General features: G+C 43.0%; 1 protein-coding gene across 2 annotated transcripts in view; it reads left to right on the plus strand.

Moving 5' to 3' along the window:
- The window catches only part of MAPKBP1 (mitogen-activated protein kinase binding protein 1), a 100,224-nt gene that overhangs the window by 67,106 nt on the left and 13,757 nt on the right, over positions 1 to 19,361 (plus strand). For both annotated transcript variants that reach the window (XM_065685689.1, XM_065685690.1), the window contains exons 15-25: positions 343 to 413; positions 854 to 975; positions 1,845 to 1,920; positions 4,152 to 4,263; positions 4,808 to 4,871; positions 8,263 to 8,388; positions 14,729 to 14,877; positions 15,566 to 15,615; positions 16,124 to 16,360; positions 17,305 to 17,474; positions 19,090 to 19,235. In XM_065685689.1, coding sequence (XP_065541761.1) covers positions 343 to 413; positions 854 to 975; positions 1,845 to 1,920; positions 4,152 to 4,263; positions 4,808 to 4,871; positions 8,263 to 8,388; positions 14,729 to 14,877; positions 15,566 to 15,615; positions 16,124 to 16,360; positions 17,305 to 17,474; positions 19,090 to 19,235 — 1,323 coding nt within the window. The remainder of the gene's footprint in view (positions 1 to 342; positions 414 to 853; positions 976 to 1,844; positions 1,921 to 4,151; positions 4,264 to 4,807; positions 4,872 to 8,262; positions 8,389 to 14,728; positions 14,878 to 15,565; positions 15,616 to 16,123; positions 16,361 to 17,304; positions 17,475 to 19,089; positions 19,236 to 19,361) is intronic.

The raw sequence follows: 19,361 nt of genomic DNA on the forward strand, positions 1-19,361 counted from the left end.
TCTTCATTTTCCAACTTCAGCTCATACTAAGTGTGAACTTGTCATACTGCAACAGGGTGCTGTGGCACATAGAGAATAACCCCATGAGCATTACTGTTGAAGGAGAAAACAGAATTACATCCTAGTATGTTGTGTAAAGCCTCTGTGCTAAGGCCTGAAGCACACTGAGCATTAATAAATTCTGTCCCTGAGAAGGGGCTTCTGTTTTGCTGCAGCATCCTGCCGCTTAAGTAGGAGTCAGTCTTAACTAATCAGGACTGGAATAAATGGTATAAATTAAAACATATTCTCCACCTTGTATCTGTGTTTATCTTTTGATGGGCTCCTGCCTCTTTGTTGCAGCCAATGATGGGAAAGTGCGAATGATAAGCTGTGGGGCTGACAAGAGCATCTATTTCCGCACTGCACAGAAGGTAACCTTATTACAGCTTTTTTTAATAGTCTCTCCACAAAGGAGCTACTTTAAAGAGTGATATCAGAGTTTCTGTATGAGCTTGTTGATATTCAGCCTTAGTGTCTCCCACTGACTCATTTCAAGAGATCACATTCAGAGAGCTAGTTCTGTGAAGCATGCAGCTGCTCCTAGCCTGACCTTTCTCAGCAAGATGCAGAGCAGATAGCTGTTAGGGTATCTGCTTTTACTTCACTGCCAGGGCTATTGTGAGAAGTGGTGAAAGAGTAAGGGCTGGAGGGAGGAGTTCATTGTGCCTGCATTCCCAGCTGCTCCCAGCAGACCTGGTTAATGGGAACGGTTGGTTTGTACTGGCTGTGTGAGAAGACTCATCTGTATTTAGGAGTTCTTGATAATAGGTTAACTACTTGATTTTGACACAATCTTTACCCGCATGCTTAGACAGGAGAAGGGGTTCAGTTTACCCGAACACATCACATTGTTAGGAAGACCACTCTGTATGACATGGATGTGGACCCCAGCTGGAAATATGCAGCTATTGGATGCCAGGATCGTAATATCAGGTTAGTTTACTACTTGTCCTGAAAATATTTTTGCAGTCATAAATGAGCTGGCCAAGGTGACCCCATCTCCATCATTGTTCCTCTTTGGCACAGCATTTTCAGACAAAAAAAAGGTAAAAACCTGTGGTTATATGCAGGTACCCATGGGACCTTTGGCTTCTCACTGGGTTGCTTTGCAGAGCGAGGTCTTTCTACTGGGAGAGCAAGTGTGCCTTCCTTGGCACATCATTGAGCTGTGGGGCAAGAATTTCTGTGCTTTGGTCATTTTTGCTTTTAAAGTTGTATCTAGTGAGAAGCTGTAAGGTCCTCACAGTGGACAGCTGAGGCTGTAGGAACCTAAAACAGAGCTAGGTGTGACTGTCTTCAGACAAGTAGAATCCATATATGTAAATAAACGGTCTTGCTGTCGTAACCTTTACCTTTAATATGAAGGAGCCACAGGCATTTTATAGCAGGGAGGACTAACTGAAGCTTATTAGGAGCTATTCCTGCTACATAGCCATTAGCCATTAAAAGGCATGACGAGGTTTTGTCCCTCCCATTTGACCTCTCCTTTAGTACCATGATGCTATAGTTGGTTTTTATTATCCCTTTGAGAATTGAGCCTCAATTTTAATTCAGATAACCTGCTTGATATCATATCCTCCAGTCTGGGGCCTCTACATTACTTCTGAGGTTGGTTTTTGAACCATTTAAATGTCTGGTGGTTATAGGTCATAGAGATCATTTCTCCACTTCCTGTGGCTTGGCCCTATTCTCTGTATCCCATATGGAATGAGGAACAGGAGGAGAAAAGTATCCTGGTGACAAGAGCCTCAGAGCAGTACCTGGGCAAAATGAGCCATGTTGGTTTATGTCATCTCCCTCAGGGTTTTCAATATAAGCAGTGGGAAGCAGAAGAAGCTCTACAAGGGATCCCAAGGTGAAGATGGCACCCTCATCAAAGTAAGTGGTTTTCTTTCTTTCTTGCCTTTTCCTTTTTTCCTTCCTGGATGCAGCTCAAGGCTTGGAAAATTAAATACAAATCTGGACACAGTAACTTGTTTTGGTGGTGGTTGTTGCTCACTCCATGCTTTGTCCCATATCCTGCTTCCTCCTATCTCCATCCTTAAGGGCTGGTAATGTATTTGGGTTCCATTAGGCTAAAACATGGAAAGAATCAATGAACGCTGAAGTTGATACATAACTTCTCTGTCTTGTTTCTGAAGTGAGACACAGGCCCATGCTGTAAAAACAAGTAGAATTGCACCAATATCTGTCAGGTGATGATTTAGTCCATTTACTTTAATCCTTTACTTTCTGCTCCAGAGAGTCCATTCTGGCTTTCTTGGCTATTTTTGTTAGGATTTTTAAGGTGGAGCTGCATGTTGATATAAAGGTAGAGAGAGGAAGGTGAACAGCTTTGTTCAGTGTCACCTTGTCGTGGTTTAAACCAATCCACACAGGTCATCCACTCACCCCCCCACCCCTACCCTCCCCACTCCCGGAGGGATGGGGAGGAGAATCAGGAGAATGTAACTCCCACAGGTTGAGATAAGAACAGCCCAGTAACTAAGGTATAACACAAATCACTGCTGCTACCACCAATGATAATATTGATAAGAGAAAATAACAAGAGAATACGATACCACTGCTGAACGAGTTCGACCCCCCTGAGGAGAGAGAGTGTGCCCTTCCAGGTAACTCCCAGTTACCTCCCTGGGCATGACGTGCTGTGGTATGGAATACCTCTTTGGCTAGCTTGGGTCAGGTGTCCTGTCTCTGCTTCCTCCCGGCCTCCCTCGTCCCCAGCAGAGCATGAGACTCACAGAGTCCTTGGCCAGAATAAACATTACTTAACAACAATTAAAAACAATCGGTGTTATCAGCTCTCTGCCCAGGCTGGAAGTCAAAACACAGAGCTTGCACCAGTTACTAAGAAGGAGCAAAACGGCTCCTGGTAAACCCAGGACACACCTGCTCTGTTTTACAGAGAAAAATAAGTTCTCTTTGTCTTTGCCTGTTATAGTTCCTATAGATTTTTTTTTTTATAAACCATAGTAATGAAAAATTGGTGCTACACTTTATGGCTGGTACTTGCTCAGGTATTTGATTATGTGTCTCAAACACCAAACCATGAAATGTTGCTGGGATCTGGATTTTTTGTGTATCCTTTATGTTTTGGTTTCTTTTCATGTGTAGCTCAGGTGGGGAATCTCAAATACTTTTAAATGTTGCTTTGTTCATTTTTTTTTAGGACAATTGTGTAACCAGGGGGTTATGGTTGTCTCTGGAATTTAAACTTTCTGAGCTTGTTGTTCTGAGACCATGTTGCAATTTAACAAGTAGAACCCAAACAGTGACATCGGAAGCAGAAGATACAGCATCAAAATAAACTTAGCCAACAGAAAGTTATCAGTTAAATACCACATCTCCCTCAAAACCCAGACACTTTCACTCTCAGTTCATTAAAGTTCTACGAAGGACAAAGCAGGACATGTGCTGACAGCAGCTGTATTTGCTGTGGAGTGCTGCTTTAGACCTAGAGAGTGATTTGGAGGGGGTTTTGTGTTTGTTCAAGATAAAGTCACAAATGGGTGTATATGAGAAAAAAAACCCCAACCAACCAAGCAGAAAATGAACAACAAAAACTGCTCAAAAAAAATCAACCCCAAAGCAAAACCGACGCCAAAACAGGAGTTGCAGGTGCTGGAGATTTGACAGCATCATTATCAAAGATAACTTCTCTGTAGTGCTGAGTTCTGTTTTGGTTTCTCTCCTCAAGATTGGAGTCTTTTAATGTTTCACTTAACTCTGTCATCTCTGATTGTTTATGAGGTACGTGTGTCTTGGCATGTGTGGGTTTTTAGAAGAAAGCAAGACCCTAGTGATTAAAAGGAGGTAGGAGAGAGAGTTATAAGCCTGTCCGTTGATCATGGTGCCTTCACAGTCATGAAGGCTTTTAATGTAAATGCCTTTAGTCTCTGATTATATTGGAGATTAGTTTTAATGGTTCAGCCAGGTTGGAGATTTGTCCTGGGATGCTGGAGAACCTCATATTTGGTTGGAATCCTGTGCAAGCTACTCGCCTTTTATTCTGTTAGCTATCATGACTGTCTTGGATATTCTGGACCATATGCATGCAGTTTGAAGGCACTTTCTCACCAGATCTTTGTACTTCTCATTTCCTAAAACAGGTGCAAACAGATCCTTCTGGTCTTTACATTGCAACTAGTTGTTCTGACAAGAACCTCTCCATCTTTGATTTCTATTCTGGCGAGTGCGTTGCAACCATGTATGGACATTCAGGTAAGGTATACTTCCTGAAATGCATTTTTCTGCTGATGACTATATAGTAAGCTCTGATACCAATCAAAGCTTTCCAAAGGTTCCTCCCCACCAGTGTTTACCCAGTAGGTCATAGCTGGAGGAAGTTATTATAGCTTATTTCATTGCAGTTTCAACCTTTCCAGACTGCATTTTGCATTGCAAAACACAAGCCCACGCGTGCCCATCAGGCCATGTATTTTTTTACACAGGTTTTTCTAATAGCCTATAAGGGAGTCTGTTTTTTCAGTGTATATTAAGTTTCATTATGATCCACCCTTGTGTCCTATCATGTAGGGGCTATTCTATTATTCTGTAATATTTTACTGTGGGATAGCCCTTTCCATTTCAAGCCTAGATTCTTTATTAGCTGATTATGCTAATGGGGGCATATTGATCTGTGGAGTTGGCTTTAATCAGAATCTGAGTTGCTAAGCGCAGATGGGCTGTTTAGCTGATGATCTCTTCTGTCCATTGCAATAATTCAAGGGTTTTTTTTTGTTTTCTGGTGCTCTATTTCACACAGAGATTGTAACCGGGATGAAATTCAGTAATGACTGCAAACATCTGATCTCTGTTTCTGGTGACAGGTAAGAGGGGTTTGCTTGTTTGTCCTATCAGCTCATGTCACCTCACACTAGATTTAATGTGTGTCCTGAAGGAAGTTAGAATATTTATTTATTTATTTTAAATGAGGGATGTTTTATGAATTCCAAATTAACCTCAGAGCTTTCTGAATCCTAAATGCATGCCACTGGCAAAGCTCACAGAGCTTATATTATTCTTCCATGGAGTGAGACGCCCATGTGATGTACTTCCCTTGTGGTTTTCTGAGTGTAGGTACTGTTCCCTGCAAGGAGACAGGGTTGTGGCCTGTTTCCTTACCAGCCTTCAGGCCTGTGATGTAAGGCAGCTTATGACATTCTAACCAGTGGTGCCAAAACTTTCTTGCAGTGGTCCTGTTGATGAGGTTTCACCAGGTGAATGAGCCTGTGTAGCAGCAAAAGGGAGAGGTTTGTCCCCTCTCTTTGCTCATGTCCTTATGGTCCTCTTCCCCAAACCCCAGAGTGAGCTGTGGTGGAACTGAGTCCTCATTAAGCTGATTCAGGTCGCTACATCAGCCTCCCCCCAGCTGTGTGTTTTGCTGATCTGGTGGGCTAAATCAGCTCACCATAGCATGATGATATACCTAATATGATGATTGTAGAGGTGAGTGGACCTGCTGCTGGAATCAGCTGAACTGAATAGTTTTTTTTCCTTTGAGAAAGTTGGTTCCTGGAGTGCGATTTCAAGGTCAGAGCAACCCAGATTCTCTCTTTCTTTTTTCTTTTATAATAATAAAACACAATGGAACTGGAATAAGCGTTGTAGAGAGCGAATTGTTACAGACCCTACAATAGATCACCTTAAATCACATCAGTTGGTTATTTCTGCCTTTCAGGAAAAAGTAAATAATTTAATTTTCCTCTTTCTTTACCTTTCATGTGTATGACTAGATCGGGGAAAAGTTACAGAGGAGGAGTCATTTTCTTGTGGATTTCTAATAAATTCCAGAAATGTGGAAGGTTTGAGGTCCCTTGGTGCTTGTGATTTAGTGCAATATTCCCTTCTTGTCCATTTGAATGAGCAAAGGGGTAATTTTCTTCACTAAGGGTGTGGAGAAGGTGGAAGTAAGGAAAGGATTCATGAAGAATTTTGCTGTAAGTTGATGAGAAAATGTGTTTCTCAGAGGAGAACAGGGAGAATAGCCTGTTCACACGTAGCAGCTTGTGCAAAGAATCAAACTGAGAGTGGAAAGAGATGAGGAAGGGCACAGGGACTGGGAGATCCATGTGGGAAAAGTACTGCAAGGGAAAAATGAAACAGCAGGAAAAGGAGTAGGTGGGAGCATTCTTCTGTAGAGCTTCGTGTTGAATGCTGATGTGTTTACAAGTTCATGCTGTTTGCTGCTTATCTCTAGGTTTGATGGCTGTGGGGGTGGGATAAAGGAATAAGCCAGATTTGCTTTCTGGATTTTGTTTCTTGCTTTTCTGTATTTTCCCCTCAGCAGATTAGGGTTGATGTTACGTTTGAGAGAGTTGCTGCTTTGAGGGGAAGCAGCTGGCTGCCCCAGATTGCCATAACTCCCAGATGCAGTGCTTCACCACTTCTTCCTGGCTCAAAAGTTGGGGCAGGAAGATGACAGCATGACCACTGTTGATGGGAAGTGTTTCTGTGTCTGACTTCAGTAGCTGGGGTGATGCTCCTGAGCTTTGTCACAGAGGAGGCAAGAAGGGAATTTTTACTATTATATTAAAATGTGCACAGACTGCAGAGTGGGCTTTCTGCTTCCTACTTCTGTGGTGTGGAAGTAAAAACCTTTTAAAATGTGTTCTCATGAGAGGGAAAAATTGTAGAAGATGCAGGTATTCAGGATCCTGGCATTTTTGGCATTTGCTTCAAGTCAGGGAAACCAGAGTACATGGTCACTGTCCATGGTCTGCACTGGCAGACCATGCCATGGTTTGCACTGGCAGAGCAAATGAATTTTTGCAGCCTAGCAAGGAAGAAAGGAAAGCCCTGTACGGAAAACTCCTTCAGGAACTGAGTATCCACAAGTAAGGTGACATTGATGGGTGTTGAAGAACTGGAGTAAATCCTCTTTGGATTCCAAAGTATGGTGCAGGTGATTCTCCCCCTTTACTCTGCTCTTGTGAGTCTCCATCTGCAGTCCTGCGTCCAGCTCTGGGGTCCCCAACACAAGAGTGACATGGAGATGTTTGAGCAAGTATAGAGGAGGCCATGAAGATGACTGGGGAGTTGGAGAACCTCTGCTATGAAGACATGCTGAGTTGGGGTTGCTCAGCCAAGACCTTATAGCAGCCTTGCAGTGCTTAAAGGGGGCCTGCAAGGAAGCTGGAAAGGTACTTTTTACAATGGCATGTAGTGACAGGACAAGGGGGAATGGCTTTAGACTGCCAGAGGGGAGATTTAAATTAGACATTAGGAAGAAGCTCTTCCCTGTGAGGGTGCTGAGGCGCTGGCACAGGGTGCCCAGAGAAGCTGTGGCTGCCCCATCCCTGGCAATGCTCAAGGCCAGGTTGGACGGGGCTTGGAGCAACCTGCTCTAGTGAAAGGTGTCCCTGCCCATGGTAGGGGGGTCGGAACTGGATGAGCTTTAAGGTCTGTTCCAACCCAAACCATTCTATACGGGACAGCAGAAGCACCACCTTTGTTTCTACATCGGTGTAAGTATACCCAGCTAGACAGGAAAGATGGGTGAGATGAAAAGAGTTAGTTAGCACTGAGGTTAAATTTCAAAGGACATGCTTGTCATTTCACTTTGCAGCAGCTGAAGATGAGATACAGTATTTATTCTCTAATGCGATGAGGGATTTATTTTTCTTTAGCCAGATTTCTGAAGAAAATGAGACTGATGAGCTCACACTGCTTGCTTCCTGCTCTCAAACACTTTTGAATCCACTGACCAATCAAATTCCTTAGAAGTCTGCTGGAGGAAGTCCATGTGAAATATTAGGAGCACTGTGGCTGCCGAAAGTACTGCCACATCAGCTTAACTGTGATTACACCACAGAGACCCCATGGGACTGGTGGGCATTAGGAAGGGCTTGCCTGTGGGTGTAGTTGCAACTAGAGGCTGCAGCTCAGCCACTGTTATGGACATCTGTAGACTCTACTTATCCTCCTGACCATGGAGGGACTTGTTACGGCATTTCCTTCAGCAGCTGGTCAGATAGTCAAATAAAGGTGCAGGATCAGAGATGAGCCTGTGCAAGTATCTCTGCAGTTGCTCTCGCCCACAGGGAGTCTTTGCCAGGCAGGTTTTACTCTTTTGTCATGAGGCTTGTGATTGGATTGAGTTTCTGTGTGTGTCTCTTCCCACCACAGGCAGAAGGGCTCTTGTTGGCCTCTGCAGTGGAAATTGATAATAGCAACGTACCGAACTGAGACTTGAGCTCAGCCTCACCTTTCCTCTTTCAGCTGTATCTTCATCTGGCGTCTGAGCTCAGAGATGACCATCAACATGCGGCAGCGACTGTCTGACATGAAGCAGAGAGGGAAGCAGGCAGAAAAGTCTCCTCCGCACAAGACTGCTGGACTCATGAGGTGAGCAGAGCAGACCAAGAGAAGGGTGGTTGGCTTTATAGGATTGAATGTGCGAAGTGTGGCTCTGGGATTCAGCTGTAAGGTTTCTGCAGTCTTCACTGATAGTGTCTTCCAAAAGTTCTCTTATTTTCCTGTTGGATTTGCCATGGGTTTTGTGCCCCAGTTCTTTGGAGATAGATCTTCCAGACAGACTTACTTAGTGTTGCTTCACTGATTGAAATGTGTATGCAATGCCCCTTGTGTCTTAATTTAGTTTAATGATGTGGTCAGAAACTTTAATAAGCAGTTTACCTAGCAATCCTGAGGCTGCTGCGCAGCATCCCACCAGGGAAGCCTAGCTCCTTCATGAATAAACTTCTCTGGATCTAGCCTGAATGCAATTTAAAGGTGGTTTTCTGCAGTACTGATGTATGCCTGTGAGCTGTATGAGTTTGCCATGTCGATCATGATTCTGGACAAGTCCTTTCAGTTGTGCTGTTTATTTGTTAACTGTTTTCTGGAGGTTTGAAAAAGGTCACCTAAAAATAATTATAAAAATAAAAAAGATAAAAGTCATTTCCGTGGGGAAAGTTCTTGGCAGCTAAATTATATATTATTTTTGCTTGGTAATCACAGAATCACAGAATAGTTAGGGTTGGAAAGGACCTTAAGATCATCCAGTTCCAGCCCTATGCCATGGACAGGGACATATCTAAAAGCAAACTACCACAACCTACAAACTGGATAGATCTAAATTTATCTGGTGACATTTCTTTAAAAAGTGGTGCTTAAACACAGACCCTGTTTTAACCCGAACAAAAGTGATGGGATTACGGATTATTAGCGTAATGTATTTGGTTTCTCTGTACTTAGTAGCTGAGACTTATCTGACTGTAAGCAATGCAAGAGAGAGTCCTGACCAAGCTGATACGGGATCAAAGTGGGGGGAAAAAGGATAAACACAGATATTTTTGATGCTATATCCCACAGTTTTCCTCCTACAAATGACTACAAATTGAGTTCTGGATAAAAAAGTGCCACAGCACTGGAGGACTTACCACACTGATTGTTGAGTATCACAAGGACCTTTCCACTCCCTTTGCGAGCAAGTAATGTTAGAACAAGTCTGTCTGCATAGTTTCTTTTGGGAAAGCCTTGATCTGCTCATTCTTCAAACGAGTCTTGTCTAATAAGTGCTTGTGGTAATGATGCAGGGAGAACTCAGGAAACCTTTTTTCCTAGCCAGAATTCTGGAGCTGTCAAGCAATGTGCTTTTTATAGCAGACTCTCCATTATTCCAGCAGCTGCAGCCTTAACCTACCGAGGCTCAGCCTGTGACAGATAATTCCAGTCCTCTTTCCACATTAGGTGATACTTGTTTCCGTCACAGACGCTTGCTGAAGGGCGGTGTTAGTGCCACGCCAAGCCCAGAACTTTATTAAACTCGTTTGGTAACCTCTTTGCAAGGCTGGAATCTACTTGTTTGGTCAGCTCTGAAAGCTCGTTTTCAGTTTTGAGTGACCGCTGTGGTCAGTGGAGATCAGCAAAGACATAACTCCAGAGCATTTTGGATTGGGACTGAAGATGGAGGAAGAGCCTATTGGACCAGCATTATTGAGGTGGGAGAAGGGAAACTAATGAACTTGAGTAAGATTGGTTTTTCTAGATCTCCTGTACTAGTTCTGGTTGTGTTTCCAAAGTCTGTGTTAAGTTGCAGTAGAGAGTTGGGTTGTATCTTGTGGTGTAAAACTGTTGTCTCAAAAGGACTCACAGTAGTATAAGACATCTCCCTGCCTGGTGAGATATTATTTGTTCTACAAGGTTTTCTCTAGAACAGTATTGCTAGTGGGGAAGTAAGTGGGGAAGTAAGTGCATTCTGCTGGATCCATAGCATGAGTGTACAACAGGATGTATAATCAAAGTAATACTGGGGAAACAAAACTGAGCTGAGGAGCCAGTGGGGAGATGAAGATTTCCAATTCAGGACAGTGCTGTCTCTGTCCAGCTGTGACTGGAAGGGCAGGGATTGGCCCAGGTGAATAACAGCTGGGGTGTAAACACACAGGGAAGGTGCCTTTCTGGGTCAAGCCAGTGCTTCAAGAAGCCCAGTGTTCTGGCTGTAATGCTTGCAGTGGAAGATGGTGTTTGGTGAGACACTGTGAGCTTCGCTATATGAACCTATGTGGTCCATTTGCCTCATGCTCAGTTGTTATATCAGGGATGTTAGGAGGTGCATCTGCCTTTGCAGCCCCTTATGGTGACAAGTTCCTGGAGTTCACTGCTGTTTGTGGAAAGGACAACTTTTTTGTTTCTGTTAAACCACTCTCCTGGTTTGGTTGAAAACTCATTACTTATGAATATTGTGAGCTTTGGTGAACTGTTGTTCTGCATCCAGGTATCTGTAGTCCCCATGGTTTTGTAAACCTTTATCATAACCTCTCTCCATCCAGCCTTCTCTCCAAATTAAAGAGTCCCAGCCGTCTTTCTTCCCTCCAAAGTTTCTAAAGTTTCTCATTTGAAGGATTTCTCTGACTCGCCTTTATGGGACATTGGATTAGTTTGGAACTGATTCTGAGCTGTGTGACCTACAGCTCTCCAGAGTACCCCTGAGACCCTCTGGTTGTGATAATCGGCTGTGTCCTTTTCTCTCATCTGCTGAACATGAGGAGCTTTGATTGTTCAGGGTGATAGAACTTGTACTCAGCTGATACTGCTAGCATGTTTTGGGTTTGAGGCATTTGTATTTTCAGAGAAGGAACCATGTAAAGGCCTTTTAGTAGGATTTTGATTTTGATCCAAATATGCATTTATTGTTTAGAAAAGCTTGTCTCAAATTTTTGGAAGGGAAGTTTTAAATGGGTTGTCCTGTGGAATGTTTGCAGGGCTTAGAGTCATGTTTGAGCTGAGCATTTAATTTTAAAAGTCACTTTTTCTTTGACTTTTATTGAAGCTCTAATATAAACAGCAGGAGATGGAAATGTTGTCCAGATTAAATTGTCTCCAACTTATGTGTATGCTGAAGAAGCACTGTGTGCTGTCAGATATATTTGGAAAGAAGAGCTCCTTATCAAATTCTCAGTGAGGCTTTGGTCCAGTCCAGGAAAGCTGTGTGGTTTCCAGGACTCAGAATGGGGCAGGCTTTTGGTGCTGGCTTAGAAGTATTGCCTGAGTCTGTGCTGAACTACTGCAATTGAAACACCATGGAAACTCTGAAGTCAGCAGCACTGTGATCTTTCTGTGGGGAAGAGCAGGGTGACTTTCTTTTTAAACCCTTAGGCATTTGTGGGGGAGAGGGGGAGCAGTCTGCTAGTGTTCCCTACCACATAGCATGTACAATTTCATAAACATGCCCCTAAACCTGAGGGTTTAAGTAGCACAAGATCAGAGTGGGAATGCGGAATGCTGACCACATAACTCTTTAAATGGATAGTTGTCGTTCTTGTTTGTTTTGTTTTAAGAAAAGAAAGAAGGGTTGAATTCAGGACATTTGGGACATGTATTCAAAAGAATAAAAAGTACCTAATGTCAGATGTCTTTATGCAGAACTCTATAAAGGCATCCTGGCACCTTTAAGTCTGTATACGTGTCCTGAGGACTTTGTAGCTGAAGGTCCTTCCTTGTCATTGACACCATTCTGGCACACCCTTCAGGGACTAGAAGCTGAGCAGTTGGCTGTGCTCATCCATACAGATCAAGATCCAGGCCTAGTACTAAAATGAGAGAGTTCCTCAGCAAAGGAAGAAGACAAGAGCAAGAACAGTTAAAATCCTTGCTTTAAATCAGTCACATGTATCATGAGAATTGGGCATGTATGTACATGCTGTTCTGGAATAGCTACTCTGAAACATTCACTCTGATTTAATGATGCTTTGTTAGGGTTGGCTGAACCCGCTCTCAGCCAGAATTCAGCAAAAGACAGAGCTCTTATCCTTCACTTTCAAACTGCTCTTGTGTGGTGCTTATTCAGAAGCAGTTTCCATGCTTGAAACCTCATCCTACATTACTCTGACTTCCATCTAAGTGTGGACAAGAGTGTTATGGAGACGTGCAACAGAAGGGCTTAGAAGAAAAGCCAAATTACGTAGAAGGCGGCAGGGAAAGAAACGAGAAAGTAATGTAGTCTGACTTGAGGGATTGACTTGGGCAAGCACAACAGGGAAAGCACTCAAGACCTTGCTAACCTAGATTTCATTTTCAGGAGTATATCTCAGCTGCAAGTCAATGGGCCCAAGGCCGTTTTGAAAACCTCATTCACTTGTCTCCGTTCAAGTCAAAGGACTGAGTTTGAAAAGCGTATTTGAGTTGTAAAAAGGAGGGTGTGGAAGGGGAGCATACATTTTTGCAGGGGTAGTGCAGAAAAACCTTACGTTTGTATCAAACACGTGACTTCATAATTTGTTTGCCACTTGCTGTGAGGTATGAAAAAACGCCCAAAGTATGTTCTACATTCTCTTACTCAGCTCCTTTGAGGATATTGGAACATTACCCTCCCCACCCCGTTTACTAATTTCATCAGTCACAAGATGGACAGAGGCCATCTTTCTATTTGTAACAGAAACTACATTGGTAGCAATCCTCCCTTCTCCATTTACACCAGTGTCAGTACTTGCAAGAGTTTAGTAAACACCTAACCTTGTGTTGTCATATCATTTCATCATAGTGAGGTATTCAACCAGTTAGATGTCTATTAAAATGTCTAATAACCCTGCCCTTCTTCCTCAATAAACTCCTCAAACAACCACAGAATCATATCATAGAATCACAGATTGGTTTGGGTTGGAAGGGGCCTTAAAGCTCATCCAATTCCAAACCCCTGCCACAGGCAGGGACACCTTCCACTAGACCAGGTTACTCCAAGCCCCATCCCTCTGGCCTTGAACACTGCCAGGGATGGGGCAGCCACAGCTTCTCTGGCAACCTGTGCCAGTGTCTCACCACCCTCATAGTGATGAATACAAGCAGAAGGATGGTATCAAAGTTACTGATGCAAAGTTAGTATTTCCTACCGTATATAAATGTAATTAGTATACCTTATAGGATAAAACAGGGTATAACTTCAAATGCACTGTGGTGCTTGAACTGTCTTGGGATTCCCCTGCTTAGACACAAGAATCTGAGAGTGACAAGATGGACACATAAGGAGACAGTAGGAGAGATAAGGAGACTGGCAAACTGAATGTCCAAAGGAGATGAGGAGAGCCAACATGAAATCGTTTCACTGCAGGCTGCAGTCAGTTTAACTCTTTCTGGCAGAATGCCTCAAAGCTCCTATGAAAGAGTTGGGTAGTGAGTGCTGAGCCACTCCTAATAAAATGGAAATGAATGTTCTGCACTGTATGGGAAAAGATTAAAATGCCTTAACTCCTTCTTACCATATTTCAATACTGCCTGCTATCTGTCAGCTGCAGAAGTCAGTCCCTCACCAGGCTGCTCTGTATTTGTTGGATGAACTATTTTTATGCCATGAATAATGCTTGGCACTCAACACCCACCAGTGATATCCTATAAATGTCACTAATGATGAGTTTGGCACTTTAGCTCAAAGCCATGGAGCGGGTGCTACTCAAATTTGTTAGGGAATTCTTCATTTGTTCAAGTATTGTCCGAAGTGGGGTAGTTCATTTGGTTCTGTTGACTGAAGGGGAAGAGAAGAAAGAGGGAAGGTAGAGTTTGGTGAGTATCCTTGATTGGTATTAGGGAATTCTATGCTTGGAGTGCCTCTGAGGTCTGTGTGGGAACACTTGTCTGATCTACTTTGATTAAAGATCTTTCCAAAACATGTTTTACATTATTCTTTGTGTTTGAAGGCTAAAAAAGGCAGCACGGAGCTCTTACGGTGTGTGGGCTGTGCCTTAAGGTTGTGCCTGGTGCAATCCTTGATATGAACCTGTCTTTTATGTGGTAATTTGCCATATACCCAATTGCTGTCAAACAGGGAGTATCTCTATGACATTTTTGATGTGTAAAACAGTTCCAGAGTGGAAATGCTTAAGGGTGGTAAAAACTTTTGCTTTTCAAATATCCTTTACTATCTTGACCTTATCAGTTAGCAGGGTCTGATACAGAAGGCCAAGCTTCATTCCACTTGACTTTCTGAGACTTGTTTTCTTCTGTTCTAATTTCTGCCATCCTTCCACACATATGAGGTGATTTGTTGTGACAGGATCTACACACCTTTGTGCAGGGTTTAACTTGCCCTGTTTCTGAGAGATGGGATTTGCTAGAGCAAGGACTCTTTGGGAGAGTTGAGGCAGCCTGCTGAGTGTTTATGAAGGTAAGGTGAAGTACCTGGTGTAAGGACTGAAATGATGAGCAACTCTTGAGATAGACCATAATACTTCTTCCAATTCCTACTTCCCAGGCATGAGTCCATCTCTGCCCTGTCCTCTGTGCCTGCACTCTCATCAGACAGCGACAAGGATGGTGAAGATGAAGGGAATGATGAAGATGAGCTGCGTGGGCTGCAGTCGTTCCATATTCAGTCCAGCTGCAACACTGACAGAGACTCAGGTATAAACGGGAGAGGGGCATGTGCCGAGATGGAGGAAAATGGCATGAATATGAAGTGGGAGGTGAAACGCACTGGCTTAAGGATAACAAGATATGGGCAGAAAGAGAAGGACCAAGACAGAAACAGATGGATTGATACCAGTGGGAAAGGTGGAAATGCCCATCCTTGTGTCTGAAGGGGGAAACGTTTCAGAGCTCTTTGATTAGAGATCAGTTGTTAAATTGTCAAGTTTCTTGCTAGTTCCACTTGGCCAAACAAAATCTGAGTTGGTGTCCTGGGTTTGGGTGTACAAGCTGTTAGAAATCCACAGAAATCAAAAGGTACCTCATGGAGGATTCTGGAGATGTCTGATAAAACTCACCATGGCGATTACCATCATTGCTGACTGGAGGTATTTTTACCACTGATACTAGTGTTTTGAAGCAGGTTTTTTCCTAAGGCTTTAGTGGACCATTGCTGTGTGGCAAGCATTCTACAGTGGTCTGCTGAGTAAGCAAAAATCTTATCTAGAACAGTATACCTCCAATAATATTATGTAGTAGTCTAGGAAAGCATGTGTTAGCAATGCCTGCTGGTTCAAAAAGTGTAGGAATGCTGCCTTTGAGGAAAAATGAGATAGGAGGTCTTTAAAAAGCTGGACTGCTGGTCAGGGATATCAACTAGGTATATATCTTTTTACATTTACAGATCCAGACCTTACCCTTTCAAGAAGCCTTTCCCACTGGGAAATGAGGAGGGTGAGTTGTTAAACCTTCAAATTGTGTTTCTTGTCATAGTGAAACAGGAAAAGAAATTCCCATGGAGATTAAAAACTTCATTTACCCTGGTGGGATAAGTGCAGCTGTGGTGGGAAACCAGTGAGAAGCCTCTCTGTGAAGAGTGACTAGAGGGTGGAAAAGTAGAGCCTAGTTTAAGAGACAGGGATCACTTGAGATCTTTACATCAGTATCTTTTCCTCAGATGTTATGCTTTTGCCCCCTCATTCTGGCCTGAATCTTATGTGATACTGAAGCTGATCATATACTTGGATCTGGGTGATGCATTTAAATGTTCATTTATACAAGAAGCAGCAACAGAAGTATCATCTTAATGCTTTATGATTAAGGGAGGAAGTTTAAGCTGTCTCACAGACAGCTTTTATGGAGATGGACATAATTGTGTCTTTCTGTGGGTCTTGTGTTTCCTCTCCTGACTTTCCATAAGCAGAAAGCTCCATCCCTAAGCCTCTCTTTGAATTTCCTTCAGGCCAAAGAGATAGCAGCAATCCAGCGCTCAGAGGCACCGATGAGCAACATGCCTCGGCAGCGTGGACGCTGGTCCCAGCCAACCAGCAACATAGAGATGACTGTGAAATCCATGCTTGACTTGCGTCAGTTGGAGTCTTTCTCTGTTTCCCGTTCTCCAAGTCGAGACTCACTGTCTCAGAACAGCAATGGGGATGACAGAGAAGAGCAGGCGGATCTTCCTGTGCACATGAACAAAGTAAGGGCATTACCGCTCTGGGGTGAATCTACTCTGAGTGCATATGTCCTGCCTCTATTTATTGTTACCTGCATATATTACTACTTGATGACATTTTTCATATCGTTAGAGGTGGCTCTAAATGCCTTCAGAAAAGCTTGTTTAGATAATTCTGTTGTAATTAGTACTCCTGCAGTGTGTGACTCTGCCATCTCAGGATCAAGGTTTTCCAATGACAGGGAAGCCCTCATGTTTTCCTCTAGCTCTTTGATTATTTATGGAAAAAAGAAGCTCAGCTCACAATTACAGATATGTCCCTGATTACCTGTTACCTCGCTCTGCTGGGGTGCAGTTTCTTGACCAGTAGCCACTGAAATGTGGCTTATGTGACGCCCTTAGCTGTGGGCTGTGCTAGATTATTAAATTCTCTTTAATCTTTGTATCAGTGGATCACAGCAGGTAATGTGTGCTTGTACCTCAGAAAGCTAATGCCTGTTTTCCAGTAGCAATCTCTCCTGGTGCCTAACTTCATTAGAATTTTTCCTTCCTTTATAACTGCATGACTGAGAAGAGGGTTGGGCTTGTTGCATGCAGTAAATCAGTGGTTTTCAGCCGTGGCCCACAGACTTCTCTGGATTATGTCTGATCAGCCTATAAAAGGTAATGGAAGAACCTGCTGCCACATGGCTTGTACTCCTGATGTGTGGTCAAAGAGGGATAGGGAGTTCAGTACTTTACCAGGGAATTTTAGGGGATTGCAAACAGGAAACAAAATAGGAAACTACAGCAGTAGCCTGTCAAGTTCAGTAAATAAGGAACAGTAAAGTCATAGGAGTGCTGTGTTTGCTGTTACCAGATTTCTGATCATATTTGGTGTTGTAATGCTTGCTTTCTAGCTCTGCACAGCACTTGCTGCCTTAAGGAAAAGCACTGTTAATATCCAGTTTTCTCTCTTTTAAAACCAGGTTGGCAGCTCAGTACCTCCCCAAGATAACCGGTCTTGTGTGCGACCCCAAATGATTCGGCTTGTGTCTTGTGAGGAGGGGATTTTCTCTCAGGAACTGGACCCTTCTGAGAGTGAGGAATGTGTAATCTACCCTGAGCAAGATGAAATCCATCCCACAGACCCTAGCAGGTTAAAAATAAGCTCTCTGCTGTGCATGGCTTAGATGCTTCTGTTATAGTTTGCTTGTAGCTTGTGTGGTAACTTGGATGAGTTGACTTACTGCCTGATTGATGTCAGGCATATTTGAGGTGTCAGGCAAGTTGAGAGCTTTATGCCAGCCGGATACTAAAGGAACCTGAAACTCAGAAGGCACCATTAACATAATCTTTCCTCTGAGGAAACTGCACATTAGTAGCTTCCTCCAAGTTTTTTTGTTGAATAAACAACTTGGAGCAGCCTTTTTGCTTTCTCCCTTATCTGGGTTGAAATAAGCAAGGGAAAACTTGGAAGCTGGGAAAAAACCCAACAGTGATGTGTACATGGCAGTGAAATGTCTGTGCAGGAAAACTGGCAGGACACTTACTCATGAGAATTTCAAACCTAATTGGGCAAGAATTTAACAAATGTATATGCGATGACCCTATTGTGGGAAATAGAATGGCTTGCATGAGGTAGATGGAATGGAAAAGGACACTGGAGACAGCAGAGACTTTTTCTTCTGCTGCTGTTTCTTCTGGTTTAGTTATGCCTCATTTAATTTCCTGTTTCTTCCTGTGCTCCATTTTATTTTCCTTCCCTGAATTTTAATCTTCCCTTCCCCTCTTAACCTGATGCAAATAGCTGTTTAATTCCTCTGTCTCCTTCTGCTCTGTTACAAAGAGTGGGCTGACAGCTTTAGACAGGCTTTTATGCAAGAGTGCATACCAAGGTTTTGCAGCTGAAGCTGCTAGGCTTCTCCCAGTTTCTCTTTATTTACATCTGTAATTCTTTTATGATAACATGTGGACAGAGCAGACCCATGTGCTGCTCCGTCATGTAAGAAAGGGAGGCCCTGTGGTGATGTTAGATATAAACTGGACATATCTCAATGTTACAAGCTGGGAGGGGTAGTTGCCATTCAGTTCCATTGGGTGACTTCTACATCCTACCTTTGCATTGAAGTACATCTGAAACCAAAGGATTTCATGAAGTGGAAAACTGAAGTCCTCAGTTTATCAGGCAAAAGAATGGTGCTGTTATCATTTGGCAAAGAAAGACTCATGAAATCACAACAGAAACGAGGAACCCTGTCCCACAGTGTTGTATTTTTGTAAGACATTCTTCAGTAAATTAGTCTTGCTTGAACTCACAATCTTCTCTATTTTGCAACGCAGAAGTTGCCCAAAGAAGCTGGTCATAAATATGGAAAAAATAGTATATTAGGGCTCAAATCTATGGCAAACTAGAGTTTGTTTCGTGCAGGTATAGGCCTGGGTTTAGTCCCTTCTTCATTGCAGAGACCTCTACTATTTGTTCCTTACCTATGCTGAAAATAAGGCCAAGGCAGTGCTGTGCTGGTGGCTGGTAGTCATGGGAAACTGACAACACCCAGAAAGTCAGACTTCACTGTCCAAGCTTAATGAAATGCAAAACCCATACTGTGTAATGATGAGAGAAATCAACTTCTTTTTCTCTTTAAAAGCCTTACTTCTGTAATCAAGGGTGTTACTAACACAGGTAAGGCCTTACTAAAGTCAAAATGTACTTCTTTACATGTAAAAAAGATATGTCTTCTAGTGCTGTATCTTTCCCGTCTCTTTTGTAGTGAGTTCCAGGTAAAAGCACTGCCCCATGGGAAGCTAAATAGAGGTTATCACAGTAATGGATGCCCAGACAAACACAGTCCTGACAGTGCCTGCTCTGTAGATTACAGCAGCAGTCGTCTGTCCAGCCCAGACCATCCAAATGAAGGTAAGATGCAGAGACATTACAAATGTGATTATACATGATGTTGAACACTGCAGGACCTTGCTGGGGTGGTTCTGTGCCATGTTTATCAGTTTCTATCCTGATCTGTAATACTTAATCCTCTTAATA

The sequence above is a fragment of the Lathamus discolor genome, chromosome 6 (assembly GCF_037157495.1).
Source record: "Lathamus discolor isolate bLatDis1 chromosome 6, bLatDis1.hap1, whole genome shotgun sequence".
In the NCBI taxonomy this organism is placed as follows: Eukaryota; Metazoa; Chordata; class Aves; order Psittaciformes; family Psittacidae; genus Lathamus; species Lathamus discolor.